This window comes from Stegodyphus dumicola, chromosome 1 (genome assembly GCF_044657685.1).
Source record: "Stegodyphus dumicola isolate Sdum_Otavi_A_Nest chromosome 1, ASM4465768v1".
NCBI lineage: Eukaryota > Metazoa > Arthropoda > Arachnida > Araneae > Eresidae > Stegodyphus > Stegodyphus dumicola.
The window spans coordinates 94,576,046-94,596,357 of record NC_140768.1 but is presented as its reverse complement, the minus strand read 5'-3'; the positions used below and the strand labels follow the sequence as shown (position 1 = coordinate 94,596,357).

The following is a 20,312-nucleotide window of genomic DNA, read 5'->3' as shown; positions in this document are numbered from 1 at the left end:
TGCTTTTTTGCAATGCGACAAACAAAGCATGCATGCAAACAAGTATGTATTAATGTATGCACGAACGTGTAGGTTCTTCATTTTTTTAAAAGTACAGATAAATATAAATCATTTAAAATATCACACCAAGAAATCAGAGATAATTGTTAGACTTCACTTACAGTCAATATTTCACAATTAATCTTCTAATTTGCCAATCTCTCTGGAACAGAGACCAAACCTCTTTTCAAAATCTGGCAATTATAAGATTGTAAATTTCGAGCCGATCGGACTGTTAGTTGTTGAGATACTATTTTTTGTGCATTTTTCGAACAATTTGTGATTTTTGGATCTGAATAAGAAAAGCAACTTTGAATAATACAAATTAATATTTCTAATAGCTTAAATCAGCGTCCTCATTTGTGTTACTGAGCTACGTAATCATTCACTGCTTTTGTTATTATATATAAATTCATTAATATATATACTGTCGTATTTTTGGTAACAAATGTTTCTGTTCGCTTAAAGCTAATATTAAATTTATTTTTAATTAAGAAATTTTAATTGCAAAAAAATAAATAAAATATGAATAAACTATTTATTTAAATTCTGACTAATTTTTATTTTTCGTTTAGGGATTTAAATTGAATTTCTGTTGCTTGAACATGGTATATGGAAAGTTTTCTTAATATAAATAATTATGGTTGATTAATTACATTTATATATATATTGATGCACTTTTGTATGTGATTATGTTGAAGTTTATTAAAAGGAGTTTTAATAACGAATCTACTGTTTGAATATTAAACCCGAAAATTTTTGCGGTTACACTTGGCAAAAAGCCTGAGCAGTAAAATCGCTGAACACTGGTAGTCCAGTCCAAATTTCGAATCCCGGCAAACGGGTTGGCTCCATAAGTGTTTTCGTAATTTTGAGTATGTGTAATGTGTATGCAGTATATTGTGAATGCATAAGTAAATAAAGCGGGCGCAGCCCGCGCAAACCGCTGAACACTGGTAGTTCGGTCCAGCTTTCGAATAAAGGCGATCTGGCTGACTGCATTAGTATTTTCGTGATTTTAGGTATGTTTATCGTGTATGCAGTATTTTCTGGACTTATATGCGAATAAAGCGGGCGCAGTCCGCGCTGAACACTGGTAGTTAGGTTCATCCTTCGAATTCCAGCGAGCGGGCTGGCTACATGCGTACTTTCGTGATTTAACGCATGTGTATCTTCTGGACACATATGTGAATTAAGCGGGCGCAGCCCGCTCAAAACCGCTGAACACTGGTAGTTCGGTTCAACTTTCGAATAGCCGTTAAAGAGCTGTCTGTATGGGTATTTTCGTGATTTCACGCACGTGTATCGTGTATGCAGTATCTTCTGGATGCATACGAGAATAGAGCGGGCGAAGCCCGCGCAAATCTGCTGATCACTGGTAGTTCGATCCAACTTTCGAATTTCGGCGAACGGGCTGCCTCCATGTATGTTTCATGATTTTCCGCATGTGTAACGTGTATGCAGCATCTTTTGGATGCATACGCGAATAAAGCGGGCGCAGCCCGGGTAAAATCGCTGAACACTGGACATTTTCAAATAAAGGCCAACGGGCTGGCTCTATGGGAGTTTTCGTGAGTTTCCGCATGTGTGTCGTGTATGCAGTATATTCTGGATGAATAATTTAATAAAGCGGGTGCAGCCCACCCAAAACCGCTAGACACTGGTAGTTCGTTCAAACTTTCGGCAAGCGGGCTGTGTGCAAGTTGTTTTCGTAATTTTACGCATGTGTAACGTATATGCAGTATCTTCTCTATACATACGTGAATTAATTGGTGCAGCCCGGGTAAAACCGGTGAACACTGGTATTTCGGTCCAACTTTCGTATACCGGGGAAATTTAACACGGGAACTCTTTTACACACGAGCAATACATAGCGGGCTTCAGCCCGCTCAGCTGGCGGGCTTGCCCGCTAGTTATTTATATTAGCAAATGAGATACAAAAACCTGTTTATAACTGGAAATGCATTCACTTGTAACCAAGAAATTGCTATAAGAGGGTAATCTTCAAAAAACTATTTGGACATGTAAAGAGATATGTCAAGCATTTCAATAATGAAAGAGTTTCTCAATTTTAACATAAAAAATTTTTAACTAGCCTGCTAATAATAATGCACATGACAGTTAACCAACTCATTCTCAAAATTTCTTTTTTAATAATTTCTCAGGATCAGCAACATTTTTAAAATTTTGTGAGAGAAAATTATTTTTAAATTTACTTAAATCTCATTTTAATGCTAAAAGAATTCAAATTTTTATTTGCAATGATTCAAACTTGATTTATCAGGTGGTAACTTCACAGGGTTTCCCAATGGATATCAACATTTTCCAACTTCTTTCAAATGAAGAAAATGCAATGTCAAAAACTGTCAACAAAAATTTGGTGTTTGAATAGCCATATTGAATTTTTAAAAGCTTTAAGATTTATTTACTTTTGGGCATATGAGCAGTCGTCCATTAAATGGTGCAAACATCAGTTGGATTTATCATTTTATATGTATACTAGAAAGCCCAGCGGTCATACGAAATGACTGCTGTTCTAGATATTATAAATTGTAATTAAAATGATTTGTGCAAAGGTGTCTGTAAATTTAAACTGAATTACCCAGGGCAGGCGGTGAGGACGCCCCTTTGCTTACTGCCCCACGGGGTTTTCCCCTTCTACTTGCTTAATTGCTTAGAGTAGAGCGCAATGAAGAAAACCACTGGCGGTACATTTCTTAAGAGCCACTCCTAGCTCAATCAATAGAGGTGATTTAAATAATGAAACGTTAATTGACATGTCAAAGATCTATATTTTTTATTTTTATATTATAAATCTATCATTTTTAATTTTACGTCCGTTCTTTCACAAACTCTTGAACAGGCAACATAAAGTTGACTGTGTCCAAATGCAGGCTCAGGTAAAAAAATGCCAACACACTTAAGCGTTTGGCCCTGAGACTTATTGATGATCATAGCAAAGGCAAGTTTTACAGGAAATTGTCTGCGTCTCAATTGAAACGGCAACCTGTGCCGTGGCAACTTCACCTCATTGGCTAGTACAGTTACGCAAGGAAACAAACTTTCGGTGACAAACAGACACTTAAGCTGCATATAATAAAGATATTTATGCATGCATTAACATATGCGCATGCATTAACGCATTATGCGTTGACGCATGGCAGAATGTTTGTAGCTTTGAGGTCCGGATTATAGATCATTCCGGATTATGGACGTCCGGATTAAAAACTTTTGACTGTATATGTTCAGTAAGTAAAATTTGAAAGTAAGTTAAAATTTAATCAGTTATTTCAAATTTTGTTAAAAAAAATTTTCCTCCCAACTATTTTCAGGTCAAGTATGTGGTCCACATGCAATTTGAGTCTGAGACCACCGCCATAAACCACAAAATCTTATCATGACAACACCTTTGTCTGAACACAGGCTTAATCTGGAAATATGATTTTGCATTGTTTCACTTTTCATTCAAGTCTGCTGCCATTTGGAAAAACATAGGATATTATTCTTTCACATTTATCTGTCTGTTATTAATTAACAAACTAAACTATTTAAAATCTATAGATGCAATTCTTAAGAAAATTACTTTTTTACTAATCTGATTGACTTCAATAAAAATGCATTTAATTCATAATACATTTAATTGAAAACAAATATTTTTATATAATTATATTACTATTTTTCACTTTTTAAATACAGAAGTATAAAATGTTCTCATGTTAGTCTAAATAAATATTCACATAAGAGCCTATAAAATATTTTGCTTTTCCAACTCGACCATCTACTGATAAATCATATTAAATATTAAAAAAGCACTTTTAGGTGATCACTAAAATCAAAACTCTCACAGACACTTTTTATACTTTTTATTAATTTAAATTTTCTTTATTAATTATATATATTTATGTAGCTTCTTTTCTATTGATGGCCTTTTGTAAGTTTCTGGCATTTCTAATCTTAGAAATTAAGCCCAAGGTCAAGACAAGTTCTTTCCTCCCTTCTTTCACTCCATCTCTAATTAATTTTTAAAAACTTAAGTGTTTCTATCATTGAACCCCATTATTATTCAGTCATGTACATAAAAAGTAATCTGTAAAGAGGTTCACTTAATCACATTAGTTTTAACTATTACTGAAAACTTATTTTCACAGTATCTTCATAAATCTTCGAGTATTTGCAATCAGAATTTTGATCACAACTTGTACATAAGCTCTCTCTCTTTTTTTTTTTTTTTTTAAATTTGTGGTTAGAGTAGAGAGAAGGGCACCCCTTGTATTATTGCGAAGTTGTTTCATTTATGGTAGCCTGAGTAGTTGAATGGTAGGGAAACTCTATTATGACGTAATCGGTTGCATGATTGGGATAAATTTGTAAGGGCTTGTGGCGTGTGTGTGTGGGTTAGGAAGTATGTAGCTTGTTTTATGGTTTACATGGTAAAATGCCTGTATGTGGTAAGATTAATTTGAAGTTTCTGTATGATTTGAACAGAAAGGGGAAAAGAGCATTACTTGACTGATGTGTAAATGAAGGTTTACTTAGTAGCCATTATTAAGAGTCCTACTTGTAGGAAGGAAATTCATATGGTCAGACGATACAGAGCTAAGGAGGATATTTGACTCTTACTTTGTGAATTTTTGTGGCCATGCCAGTATACAGATTCTAGTTCAGATAATTTTAGGAAGTTTTTGGATGCTGTTAAGGAATTTTGTTTGACTGAAGATGTGTTAATTCATAAACAAGGTAAGTAAATATTTCCTTTGTGTAATGCAAAGATGAATTTCCTTTTTTATGTTATTTCATTGTTTGATTTAAAATGTAGTTTATTGAGATTATATATTTTTTTGTCAGCTGCTCCTTTGACTTTTTAAGTGAATATAGTTTGATGTGTACATGGACAAAGTAAAGGGAGTGCGCAAAACCTAGTTTGTGCAATTTTCTGATGTTTTTTTAAGTGAAAATAGGTTGATGTGTTCATGGATAACGAGTTTGTGCAATTTGTTGTCTAGTTATTTTGGCTTTGTGTAGCAGTGATTTTTTGCGCAAAAAACGCCGCTACTCAAGCCAAAGAATTGCACAAACTCTGTATAGATGTATCGTCAAAAATCGCCAAGTTTATGTTAAGGGGTATCATAAATATACTTTGACCTTTCCTTTTTATACTGTGCAGATTAGATAACATGTATTTCCATTTTTATGTTATTTCCTTGTTTTATTTTGATTTAAAGTGCAGTTTATTGAGATTATAATTTTGTTATGTTTTGGCTGCTCTTTTAATTGGAAGGGTGTTGCACGTAAACAAGAATGGCACCCAAAAAATTGGCAATTTTCGCCAAAAGGTATCCTGAAATATATTTTTTCCCTAAATCTTATTACAAAATGCCACCAACTACTATCGAGTGATACTTTGTCATTTACATATATATATAGCTATCAAATGTATTCTCTCTTTAACATGATTTTATCTAATAAAAAGAAATTTTCAGTGCTTTCTCATTATTTGCAACCCCACTGAACAGCCAAAAAAAATTACTGATGGTAGCACACTATATTACAAAAAAAGAAAAAAAAAAAAAAAAAAAAATATGGTACTATTCCGTTTTGAGGACTGTAAAAAAATTGCAGTAAAAATGTATGCGCAAAAGCGCCGAATTTAGCAAACGCGCCCATGTAACAGCACACCAAATCTAGCGTACTCGCTCATTTCAGATTGCGTAAGTTTAGTACAGTCAAAAGTCTTTAATCCGGACTCGTCGGGACTTCGGCGATTTCGGATTATCGATTTTTCCAGATTATAGATCATCAGTTTAAATCTGGTAAGATGGCATGCAGAAATTATAAAATTAAAAATATGAAACCGTAATTTATAAAATAATGAGCAATTATGATCTAAAGGGTATCAAAATTTACCAAAAAAGAAGCCTAATATTTATTTGTTTACTTTATTAAACATTTCTTTCAACGCGCGGATGCGTAAAGCATACCTTACGCATAGCCGAAATTAGAAAATTGCAACCAGAAAACTATTTGATTTTATTCCTGATATTTATAATGACGAGGAATTTGATTTAAATCATATCAAAGACGGAATACATCGAAATTAAATACTACATTTAGTAAGGAATTATAAGCCGAATAAACTAAAAACATCTGCCCTGAAGATAACGATAGTGTTGACAAATCAACTTCCAGTTCATTGCGGGCCCACGGTTTTCTAGATCCTTTGGGAGCTCCAGCATCGGAAATTCTATTTGACATAATCGAAAGTTCAAGCTTACTTTTAGAAAATTGCTCTTACAGTCTGCAAAAAATAATAAGCCGGATCCAATTCAAAGATTAAAGAACAACGCAATCATCAACATTAACTGAAATAGATAATTAGATAATTTTAGCTTATACCGTCCGTTATATATTAAACGCGCACGCGAAAATGTATTCTGCACTTGCGCAGACGCATATGCGCAGTCGTAAATGTCTTGCGCGCACGAGTAAAATGCCTATGCGCATGCGTCAATGCGGCGCATGCGCAGAAAGATTTTAGCTTTGAGGTCCGGATTAACGACTTTTGACTGTATATAGTTTACTTCTTAAGACGCCATTGAAATACTAGTTTAATTTTTAAATCCTTCTTAGATTTTAAATCCTTTTTTGATATCCTATGGATTTAAAAATTTAGGAATTGCCAATGACGAAAAGTCTGCGATAGAATTTTGGGTAAAGTGCAGAATCACCCACTGCTTGACGCGTTTTTAAGAATTGCACATACTCGGTATCCATGCACATATTGACCCATTTTCACTTGAAAAAAAAAATCCCAGAATTGCACAAAAAGGGCACTGCGCACAACCTTGACATTATCTATGTACACATCGACCTATTTTCACTTAAAAAGCAAAAGAAAATTGACAAAAATCTAATTGTTTTTAATCCTTGTAAAAGATGGCAAACAAATAAGTGGGCGATTCTGCACTTTACCTAATTTTTTTTCAAAGAAAAGGCATCATTCATTATAGAAAATTATGTTTGAACAACCAACGAGACGAAATTATGCTTTAGCGATAACTCGGTAGCGAAATAGCGATGCAGGCATCCATTCAGTTATGTTTAGCAATTTTTATATAAATTATAATAATGATGTGAAATAGTTATTTACTCATATGCTTCTATTCAGTCCTGTTTAGCCTTTTTTATATAAATTATAATAATAAAAATGTATTATATGAAACTAACCTTTCATCTAAATTAAAACATCAATCTTAGATAGTTAGTTACTATTATACTCCCTTTCTTGCGCTAGGGTTGCCGCAATTATTTTTGGCAGCACTGGCATCAATAATAGTTTGGCGATTTTTTACGGCCCTCAAAACCGAATAGTACCAAAAATATTGATGTCACAACCTAAAATGTCATCAAAAAGTATTTAAGTGTGTACTATCCTCTCCAGCTGACTTCTCTAGATATTTTTGCCAGTGCAATGATCATTTCTACGAACATTTCAGCATTTTATCTTAGAACATTCTGCAGATGACATCTTTGGCAAAATACTGTACTTAGCTTTCAGTATGCATAATGTGGTTATAATGTGGCTCACTTAAAAACCGTGCCACTTCCTTCTCATTTCGTGATTTTGGTTCCAAGAATGTACAGGATATTGAATTAATGTAATTTTCTGATTTTTTTCTTTTTTTCAACAAAAACAGATCACTATGTACATGGGAAGAAAAAAGTACAAAAAACCAAATGTAAAAGTGTAAATAAGTCGCATGGAAAATGAATGTTAAAAAAAAATAGGTGGCATTGGATGTGCTGCTGAGACAAATACCCAAAGAAACATTTCTCTCCAAAGTAAACAAGTTTGCAGATGCTCTCCAAAGTCGGAAAGGAGTTTGCAACGTTTTACTATATGTGTGGATAATCAAAACGTATTTTTCAATTTTGTAAAAAACTACTGCTAAGTTTGTTACTTAATGTTATACACAATATTTTTATAATTTTTAGTAACAATTAGTAAACAATGTTATGCATGTAGCTGGTAAACAATATACAGTCAAAAGTCGTTAATCCGGACTCGTCGGAACTTGGGCCAGGGTTCGTACACATTTCTGCACACAGAAATTAAGTACTTTTAAGGACTTTTAAGGACCATTAATGAAAAAATTAAGGACCTATGAGCAAATGGGAACTGAATAAATTTCAATTAAAAATATTATCTATGCCTGAATTTCACTTTTGTAATACCTTCCCAAAAATAAAATCCTAAGTAGTATTCATTATTACTAAACATGAATTAATTAACATAATTACTAATAAGTTTGAGAATAAAATAAACGTTAAGCAATTTATCAAGTAGTATTAAATATTTTGCACTTACAATAGTTGGACATATTTGAAAGAAGATAAGTGACATTTACGTTTTACTAACAGTCAGCTTTATGTTGATTTCTCTTATGTCTCATTTTCTCACATACTTAGTCAGTTTTGAGGTTTAGTAAATAGCAGGTAGATTTTATGTCAAATGCCATAGGTTCAAATGAGAAGTAAGATCATAACCAGCATGATTAATAACAAAAGACTGAATGTTGTTACCGCTGCTGCTTGTCTAGAGAGAGACCTGCTGATTAGAAAAAACCTGAAAAGCCTGATGTAGGCATGGTTGGCAAGTTTTGAAAGTTAGTTGGGCTCTGTCTGACGCAGTTTGTGCCATAGCTTCTTGTAGAGTTCAAGGATTGTAACCCAGTTAATATACTTTAAGGTTCCACTAAAACACCATAGGTGATAAGTTGTTTTGTATTATTTCAGGTCTCACTAGATGCAAAGAATAAGTTTTACATGAATTTTTACAATTTTGTGTTTTATCTTGTGACCACGGTAAGGATTAATGAAAGGCAATAACTCGCTTTGATATGTAGAGATAATTTTTAAAGGTAAGCAGTTAGTTATAAACAATTAAATTAGGTAGTTTGACAACCTTAGTCATTATGGATTTACATGGCCACTATTAAATTTTATTTTTTAACAATATTTGTTAAAAAAAGCCCTATTAAAATCAAAATCTAATAAAATTTCACAGTTTAAAATATGTGTAATTTATGACATTGATTCTTAAATGATAGGATAATTACACATTAAAAGCTACAAAACATTTATGTTTTGTAGAGTTGTTGAGTGTTGTTGTAACAACAACACTCAACAAAATATTTTAATTTCGTCATTTTAATTTGAAGGTTTTCGCCATTTTAATTTGAAGCCTTCCCAATCATTTTGGCTAGTTTATATCGATTTCCTTCTCTTTAAGCATTTTTTCTAAGAATTAGAGATTTGTCTCAATGTGCAAACCAATGCTCTCGCTAGTTTCTGCATAGTTTATCTCCCCTAACTTGTCAACCTCTCCACAATGTACCTATGAGAGTTTACTTGATCTGGTAAAAGTTAAATAGTCCAAAATCCCTGACAGACGTGAAGCATAGAAGCATATTATCGCTATGTCTGAAAGTAACTACAATATCAGACAAAGGGTTAAATAATCTTTTTATTTAAAAAGAACTAAAAACATAAACGCATGTTCTGATGATAACAAAATCAATTACAGCTCACGGTGACGTAATTAAACAAGAACAGTCAAATTCAAACTAAAAATGTTGAGTAGTGGTCAAAGATTATACAATTTAATTTTAATTTAATCTGGCTCAGTAACTATTTTATAGAGAAAACTGATGCATATTCTGAGAATTTTGAATATTCTGAGACAATTACATGGGAAGAACTCCGGGGAAAGTGCAGAATCGCCCACTGCTTGGCGCGTTTTTAAGAATTGCACATTAAGAATTACCCATGTAAACATCGACCTATTTTCACTTAAAAAAATATCCCAGAGCTGCACAAAAATGGCATTGTGCACTTCCTTGACTTAATCCATGTACACATCGGAATATTTTCACTTAAAAAGGTCAAAGAATATTAACAAAAATCTAATTCTTCTTACCCTTGTAGAAAGCAAAAAATAAATAAGTGGGCGATTCTGCACTTTAGCCAAAACTCTTACTATGAAAAAATTGAAAAGATATTTTTAATTAATTACATAGCTGATTTTGCTTTTGCTAAGAGCTGTTTCGTAAATTGTGCTTTAAAGCATTATACTTTGTTTATTTTTCAGATTCAAAATATTGTATAATAAGTTGCCAAAATGAAACTTTATAATATGACAGAGAAAATTAAAAATGTTTTATTTTAATGTTACTTTTTAAATATACTTATATATAATGGTAATATACAATATATTACCATTATTTTAATAAAATTTATCAGTGTTATGATGTTTTAAAAAAAATCGTCGAAAATGTCTCAGATCTCGGAATTAAAAATTTTCTATAGAAACTGATCTTGAAATCGCCAAAATATTGACAAGTTGCCAAATTTAGAATCATTTAATAAAAGAATTCACATCCCCAAAAGCAAAATGTTGTTTAAAAGCTCTTTATTAAAAAAAAAAAAATGAATTTCAAAATGCTTATGTTTCACCTCTTGCTTAGAAACTCGAGTATTCCATCATTTATATTAAAAATAGAAACAAATTATAACCCATTCAAATGATAACCATATATGTCAGTGAATCGCCAAAAATAATCCCCCAACATGCTAATTCACACTCAAAATGGCAGTCATAAAAACAGACAGAAATTTCAGATGATTAAAATTAAGGACCTTTTGCTGAGTTTGGGCAAAATTAAAGACTTTTAAAGACCAAAAATCGATTCCAAAAAATCTAAGGACTCTTAAGGACTGTACGAACCCTGTGGCGATTTTGGATTATCGATTTTTCGGGATTATAGATCGTCAATTTAAATCTGGTAAGATGGCCTGCAGAAATTACAAAATTAAAAATATGAAACCGTAATTTACGAAATAAAGAACAATTATGATCTAAAGGGTATCAAAATTTACAAAAAGAAAAAGCTTAATATTTATTTGTTTACTTTATTAAATATTTCTTTCAATGTAAGTTGTTTAAGTTGCTTCGTTTCATGTGATAATACTTTCTCTTTAATTCTATTAAACAGAAATAATTTCTTTCTTGTTTAGCTACAAAGTTCCGCTGTTCAAGTCCTATAATTGCTGAGTCGAGAATACCGACTAATTTGTGAATCAAAATTTTTTCGTTTTCAATAACCTCTGCGTCACTTTCTTCAGTATCAGAAGCAAATTATAATGACGAGGAACTTGATTTAAATCATATCAAAGATGGAGTACATCGAGATGAAATACTACATTTAGTAAGGAATTATAAGCCAAATAAAATAAAAACATGCCCTGCCTAAATGCCCCGAAGATAAGGATAGTGCCGACAGATCAACTTCCAATTCATTGTGCGCCGCGTCGTTTCCCTCTAAAGTTTGTAGCTTTGATGTCCGGATTATGGGTGTCCGAATTAACGACTTTTGACTGTATTAAATAAAAACACCACCAGACTCTTGTTAAGATTCAATCTAATTAAAACTCAAGACAATATTTTGATGTACCAATTTTAACAGATAACTGCTGAAATAAATCTTTATACATCATACATTTCAATAAAAAAAATACACAATCACTGTCATGGATTTCTAACACGCATTAAGAAAGAAAGGACTTGTATGTTAAATACCTAAATTTAAAGGTACTCTTCTGTTATCGGGACTGGATTCAGAAATGTATGTATGTCATATGTATGTGTGTATATGTTACAGTGAAACACCGAAATCTGGAGAATGTCGACTTTCACCAGGGAATGTCAACATTCACATAGTCGTTTGGTGTATGTCCGAAATAGTTTCTAAATACTCTTATTTCTGACTTACACCGGTAAATGTTGACATTCACCATGTACTAATGGTCTAATAATATTATATTTTCTTCTCCGTAATTTAGTCGCGAAAAAACACACTTCAGCCTTAAAATAAGAATATAAGAACTTGAAATACACAGTACATTCAAAATGAGAAAGGAAAATAATAGAAGTTAAAAAGTTACTAAATTATGTGATTTAAATCTTATTTATTGCAACAACTTAAACTATTATGACACTTTGAATTGCACAAGAGGCCAACTGAATTTATTTGCGGAACACTTCCTTTTTCAATGACAGCATGTACATACATATACTCCTCTCTTTTCGACCTACACCAGAGCATATCTCTGATTGTCGACATACACCAGTGAGGGTCTGAATGTACAAGAATGTAATGCAATATTCGATCTTTCACCTACATATCTGGTGAATGTTGACATTCTCCGGTGAAAGTCGACATTCTCCAATTTCGTTCTTTCACAGTAACATATATACACATATATATGCACGCATGTAGACATACATCCATATTTGCATACATTTCTGAATCCAGTCCCGATAACAGAAGACTACCAAAAATCATATTTGTAAATTGAAAAAAAAAAAAAAAAAAACATTCAATTTGTGTTCAATATATGGTAAATAGGCAAGCTTATCAATTGGTGGCTTAGGTATATATAATTAGTAAGTTAGAATTATATTTTATTGCTTCAAATTCTTGTACAATCTCAAAAAATTCTACAGATTAAAAAACACTTACTAAATATTGATGTTATAAACAGTTTACAAGTGTCATATCATCTTGCAGAAAATTAGGGCACAAATTGCTGCTTTAGAATTTATAATTCAAATGTATGCATACAATTAATTTGAAACAGTTTATTAAAATACATTAAACCTTCATGTGTATGTTAAGACACAAATAAAGGGAATTTGTATTATCAGTTTCATGAGGAAGTTTCATTTATATAATATTTATAATGCTCCCACTTTTGCTATTATAATTAGCGCTAAAATATCAACAAGAAACGGAGTAAAATACTACACTGATAAATATTCTTTAATATAGGACACAGTAATTATCGAGTAAAATTACATAAACTATACAGAAAAAATTTAACAAAATGTTTACGAATAAATTGAAAAATATTCGTACTTTTTAAGCTGCATCAAAACAGGTAACGTAAAAATAAGTCACCAAAATACAACAATTATATATTTATTAAACTTTCAGTCAACAGATCTGTATTTAAGATTTTTAATTATTCTGATTTTACAAAATTATTACATAAATAAATAAAAACTTACCGTTAAAGAAAGACATTCTTCTGTACCTGGAGGAAATTTTGCGATAAATTTACTTCCAGCTTTTTCTTCGGCGTCATTTAAAGGCCGAAATCGACATACGACTTTAATACTGTCTTCAGCCGGAGGTTCGTGTGGCAAATTCATTTCGAATATTTTATTTCACAAATCCAATAAAAAAAAGATCTCTCTAAATTATAATTTATAAATTATCGGCTGGATTCACGATCCACGAAACTAGCTGTCAAATGCATTTAAACTTGTTACTTGAGTAATTTGGAACCGAGATTTTTTATCATAAACTAGACATACGAGACACCTATGTTTTCTGTTTTGCTAGTTCAGCAATGGATATGTACAGTGAACACTCTGAATACTTCCGATTTGATGTGATAACACTACAAATGACAAATGATGGTTTATGTGCAAGTACTACAACAAAAAACTTGGAAATTAGGGAGATTTAAATTACTCATCAACAAAGCCTAATCACGAAAGTCAGCCATTTTTCGGAGAAGAGTATTACGGTCATGAACACGAGATAATGCAGTTTCTGAGATAAACTTTAAATAGCATTCATTCTTTCTTTATCATGTGTCACTTTTAATAATGAAACAAATGTTATAGAGGTATTATATATTTTCAAATCAATAAGCATCATGTTTTAAGCATCATGTTTTATGAAGAAGCATCATGTACTGAAGCACTGAAGAAGCATCATGTTTTAAGTTCTAAATAAAGTGCAACTAATGTTCTTGTTACCTTTATTTTCAAATATGTAAAAAATTGCGAATCGTACGCAGCGTCTGAGCCAAATCTGCTCTTCACCAGTACCGCAAATAAATAGATTTGATTTTGTTCAAGTGACAGTCTTTTATTCACTTTTCCTTTTCGGAACACTTGCTATATAGCATTCACTTTGAGTCTCGGAGGTAATTTCTCTGATTCATAATTGAAACGAAAATTTTGTAAATAAATGATTATGTAACCCTTTGATGTTGTAACCCTAATGTCTTCTTTTATTATTGTGAATTAAAATATGCTTAATCCATTCTGAAATTATCATTAAATAATTAAATTTTCTCATGTATTCACTGAGCATGGCATCCACAAAAAATGTTATTCAAGGCTTAGTATGTGGGAGGATTAATATTGCTGTAGTAGATTGGGTGGAACAAAGAGCAATATTACAATAAAATCAAGACTAAGTGTTAATTATCAGCCAACAGACAGATGCTTCTAACGAGCATATCTTCGGGAAGGGGGCATCATTTACCCATAGTATACCGCTTGTTATTCCTGCAGCTAAACCAAGTGTGGATATTGCTTCGCGAAATAGATACTATGTTGCATATCAGATGCTACAAATATAGAGAAAGTATTTTGCAACTTCAACTCTTGCTTCTGCAACAAAAATGTTTTAGAAAAAGCTATTTTATTCTGTGTGTGTATTGCAAATACTGTACTCAGAAAATAGTCTGAAAACTAACAGTCCCATGAGTAGCCGAGACCGCTGGATATTGGGAGTTCGATCGCAGGTGAATGGGTTAGCTGCATGGATGTTCTTTACGGTTTTTCTCTTATGTTAGGTGAATACGAGCCACCTTCCCTTAGAAAGTCCTCCACAAAAGCATCTCTCCCACTAGGCAGATAGCCTTTGCGTGACTTTCCATACCTGTATAAACTAACCTGAAAACTAGAAACAAAAGAGAATAGAGTATAATATCTCCTTATACAAATTTCTCATTCTTTTATAATCGTTCGCAAGTACTATACAAAATATATAAATTCGGAAGTACAAAATATGCACCAATGAAATTATTAAAATACATTCTTTTTTAATACTAACAAAACTGATGGTTCTTCATATGATCGGAATTATCATTCTTCATGACTGAGATCGAGTTATAGCACTAAATCTACATTAAAACAAAGTTGTCATTGCAAGGAATACACATTCTAAGAAGGCAGTAATTAATTAAAAAATTATAGGCATGTAGTGTATCTTAGGTTAGTGTTGTCCAAAATATCAAGTGAGGTAAGTCTCCCCTCCATAAACCCCTCACCGGTGACAAATAGGTTATTCAGTTACTGAAAGCATTTGTTATTGTCTTGTCCATGTATTTCATGGACGAACAGTTGCCAGAGCCTCAAGAAGGTGGGACTTCTACTTCCACCCCAATTTTAAGAGGGCCCTCGGACCACCCCGGGGTGGTCCGAGGGCCTCCCATCCCTCTCCCCTACCACCAAACCACACAAGAGAATTTTCAACTCGCCATATATTTAGAGTGCGTCCATGCCGAAAAGATCTTAGCGGAACTTGTTTTTGTTATCAAAAATGCTGGTTTTCAGATATCTCGGCCGGTCAAAGAAATTAAACAGACAAATCAAGAATTGAAATCTTCATCCACTACTGATAATGGGACAATTTAGACCAACCAGCGCTCCCATTACCATTATGACATGGAATGCACGAGGCATTCATTACAAGATTCCGGAACTTGCAGACTTCCTTATGAATCATGACATTGACGTGGAGATGATAGCTGAAACTTTTGCCACTCCAAGTATAAGGATGACGATTCCGAACTTTAAATCTTACAGATGCGATCGTCTAAGTCACCGAGGTGGGAGGAGGTCGCCATTTATGTTCGAAATTCTCTACAATGTTGCATGATAGCTGATGAGCGTTATAATAGACATGAACTTCTCACTGCATCTATTCTCCTTCCGCACTACGGAAATGTCTATTTCAATGCCATGTATAATCCGCCGAGTAATATGTTAGCTATCAATTACCTTGCCAAGATTCTGGATACTAATAAACAAGTTATACTCGCCGGAGACTTGAACGCCAAAAGTCAGGAATGGTGCTGTAGAAGAACAAATAAAAACGGCATGAAATTAGCTGAATTTATCAAAAATCATCCGGTCTATTTTCACGTGCCAAGTGAATATACCTATCTGCCTCAGAACCCACGAATAGGCGACATTCTTGATGTCTTCTTATCAACTACTTCCTTCTCCTTCAATTTCGAAGTACATCAAGACCTTAACTCTGATCACTGCCCCGCGACCTTAGGCATGCATAAAGATGTTCTGGAAGATATGATCAACACAACAAGTTGGAAACTTTTCCACGAAATTCTTTGTCACAGCAATAATCAAAGCTTACGAAATCCGGACGATATTGACTCTGCAGTTAACCTTCTAAAACCAGGCCGAAATTCTCATAATATAGCCTTCAGCCTGGCGCGATCCGAAACAGTTTTGCCCCCTCTTTGACATTTTACTAATGAGAAAACTCGTTAGTCCCCCTCCATGGATGAAGTAAAATTTACATGTTTGTCGGACGCTTACGTCCCATAGTAGAAGGGTTGCTAGATTTGCAATTTTTTCGATGATTATTTTGCTTTCATTTAAATGAAGTTCTAAATAAATAGTGCGTAAATAAATATGCAGTACTGGATGCATATCCAGTGCACAATTTATTTAGAACAAAATGTATGTAATGTTTATATTTTACTCACTGTTTCTAATCAATCTCGTAAATAATTTGTGAATTTCTTAACTTTGTTTTCACTCTTCATTTATATTCGCGTATTTTCGTATTAGAAATTAGAAAGCGAGAACAAAATTTAACAAAATATAGTAAATGCGGGCTAGATTTGTAAGTTTGCAGGCTGGAATGCGATTTTTAATAACATATTTTGATTAATAAAATAATGGTAATGGCTAATTTAAATATTAATAAATAATATTTATTAACATTAAATGATTAGAATGAGATTCAATACAATTAGATTTTGAGATGAACTTACAGCAATAATAAAGCTTTACATAACAATAACAGAGATTTAAATCTGCTTTTTTCGATAATTTTGTTATTATAATATAAAAATCAAAATCCGAGATACATTGGTTACGTTTAATCATTTAACTTTAACAAATATTACATTGGACTATCAGGCAAAGAAGGTATATCTTTAACGAGAATTTTTCTTTGTAAAATTGTTTGTTTATGTTAGCAGAGAAAAAAAATCCGTGACCTATACATGCAATCATCAAAAGAATTTTGAGAACAGTTTTAAATGTTCATGAAGAATTAATTATACGTCAATTTCTTTTCATAGGTAGAAATTTCGTCTAAAACCATCGTTATATCCAAAGGTTGAAGTCTATTTCATTTTCAACGAATATTCTATTTGCACATAATACATTTTCTAATTTATTTTAGAAAGAGTAATCTTTCACGTTTTCAAAAGAATAACGACATACTGGATGTTGGCACAATGTAGTAAATCTTTTTTTCATATATCTTCCAGTAATGAAAACGATTACCCTGGAATATTTTCAAAGCAAAATTAAGAAAACCGTTTACGCAAAATTTTGCATAAAGTATCTTCTCGTGTATTTTTTTTTTTAATTTAAAGTGCGGAATTTTCTCTTTGAAAATATCAAAAATCATGAACGGAGCAAAATTAATTCATGAGAAATAACTTTGAAATGCAATAATTCCATTGTAATATGAAATAGTGGAGAAAAGTGCAATACAGTTTATTTATTCACAAATAATCCCCCTCGTATGCGTAATTTATGACTGTCGATTGAGAAATATAGGTTAGTAAATTAAACCGGTTATTTCAATACTTTTCCTTTATCAATATTTTTACAGGCTTTTCAGTAGAGCGGTAAAGGTGGCTGAACACTTGTAGCTCGCTCGGGTTTGAATCCCGGCTAAATAGTTAGATTCACGGTTTTTGTGTAACGTAAATGCAAGCCAGCTTCTCTTAGAAAGTCCTCCGCGGAGGCATAACTCCTCTTATACAGGTAATTGTTGTGTTCTTTGATGTAATTCAGTAAGCGAACAAAATTAATACTATCAAACCCGAAGAACGGATTGATTACATGTGGAGTTTTCCACTAGGAACGTAAATGCGAGCAATTTTCTCTTAAAAAGGTTTACACGAAAGCACCCATCCCCTTAAGCAGATAGCGTTCGCGTGCCTTTCCGTAATCCAATCCTAATTTCATACATTTAATAGTAAGTTGACATACACCTTATTACAGACAAAATAACAACCTTTTTTAAAGATATTTTTTTATTAACTTGTCTGAATTCCCTTTATCTCTTGAGGAGTATAAGAATTTCAGTAAATAAAAGTGGCCGAAATTTTATACAATGTAACTGATGTTTTGATTCAATTTAGAAGTAACGTGAGCTTTACTGATATTTAAATACTTTTTGGCAGATCTCATCCTAAAAGAGGGTCTAAAGATAAATTGATTTTATTTAATTTACAATCAAGGAAAACCATTGAAAGCAATCACTGAATGAACGAAAATCACAAAAACTATTATGCATACAATTGTCTCTTATTTATCTCTTGATAAATCAGACAAAATTGCCTACATAATAGAAGCACTTTGAAAGAGTTAACAGTTCTTAAGGGTTTTATGCACTCCACAAAAAAATGTCAAAATAAAATCTTATTATTCATAATTATGAAAAGGAAGTAAACGATAAAAGCGGTTTTAAATATTTTCTAGAAGGGCATTAAATGTAAAATATTAATCTCTTCTTATTTGTTATGATTAAAAAACATTAAATATGGTAAGCTTAAAGAGCGTGCAAAATCGCTGACGTTTTAATCATAGCAAAAGTCAGTACTAAAAAAATTAGCATTATAATTATGAGACAGATTGAGAAAGAGATGGCCTCTATTTGATTTTGAAGTATATTGGCGCGAGACGAAACCTGCGGTTTTTGCCAAAATGTAGCCAAACTGATAAGAAGAGGGAAATAATGCGTAGCCAGCGGCTACTCTGAGTAACGACAATGGACCACCCCGAGATCTACAGATAGGCGATTCTTTAAAATGGGGAGGGCATGGATGGTACGGCAGTAGTTGTACCAATGCCGGCGTCTGGGAAAGTCATTCTCCTGGTACAGTACAACTGCTGTACCAGCCGGCTTCAGAAAGTTAATCAACTTACCACAGATATTCAATATGCCTACAACAACGCCACCAGAAAACTCCCTTGACATCAAATCACTGGTAAGTTACCAAGCAAGATCAAAAATCTTATAAAAGACAGAAATAAGCTCAGAAAAATATTTTACCTTACCTGTGACCCTAACACCAAGAAAAGTATGTACAGACTAAATATAGATATTAAAAACAGATTACTAAGCACCGCAAAGAGCTGTGGGATGAAAGGATAGAGAGTTTTAACGAGACTGGTAACTTCTTTTGGTCTTTTGTAAAACGCCTAAAGAATAAGTCCACAATTAATAAGCCTATTTCCTATTTATGAAAATCAGCATTGCTCTTACTGATATTGACAAGAGTAACATTCTTGCCGAGCACTTTGAAAAGCAATTCTTCCCGAACACTTCACCATGCAATCATGAGTTTTGGACTGAAGTCAGCTCCACAGTCTCCGACTGGTTTAATAAAAACACCATGCATAACCGTCTTGATCTCACTTCGCCTCAAGAAGTCTTAAATATAATCAAGAAACTCAGAAATAAAAAAGCCCCTGGGCTTGACAATGCGAATAATGTTGCACTGAAATGGCTGCCTATTAACATTATCAATCGGTATACGGGCATTTTAAATGCATGCCTCTACAACAGTTACTTTCCGCGGATCTGGAAGACTGCCAAAATGATTGTACTCCTCAAGCCGGGAAAAGATCTGACAAAGCCAGAAGGGTACAGGTCAATCAGCCTGCTTCCCAGTATGGGCAAGATATTAGAACGAATCATCCTTACCCGGATACAGCCACATCTTGACAAGCTTCCACTAGAGCAGTTCGGATTTCGTACAGCTCTTTCTACCACAAAACAGCTGGTACGTTTAAATGAATTCATAGGCAGTGCCTTGTACAAGACATATGTTGCCATACTCATGCTGGACGTGGCGAAAGCATTCGACCGCGTCTGGCATGAAGGACTTATCTACAAACTGATTAACTTAAAGTTCAGTAGTGAACTAATTCAGATCATTCATTTCTTTCTCTCCAACAGGACTTTCTGTATTCAAATAGGCAAAGATATTTCTGATAATAAGCACGTGGTGGCCGGCGTCCTACAGGGATCTATACTTGGATCCGTGTTGTATTTGTTTTATGTGGCTGATCTACC

The 20,312-nt window shown here is 33.0% G+C and overlaps 1 protein-coding gene across 2 annotated transcripts in view; it reads right to left on the bottom strand.

Annotated features, from left to right (window-relative positions):
• The window catches only part of LOC118193548 (kinesin heavy chain-like), a 204,472-nt gene extending 190,782 nt beyond the window's left edge, over window positions 1-13,690 (bottom strand). For both annotated transcript variants that reach the window (XM_085817867.1, XM_085817870.1), the window contains exon 1: window positions 13,166-13,690. In XM_085817867.1, the coding sequence (XP_085673993.1) occupies window positions 13,166-13,309 (144 nt within the window). In that variant the 5' untranslated portion in view covers window positions 13,310-13,690. The remainder of the gene's footprint in view (window positions 1-13,165) is intronic.
• Between the last annotated feature and the right edge of the window lie 6,622 nt (window positions 13,691-20,312).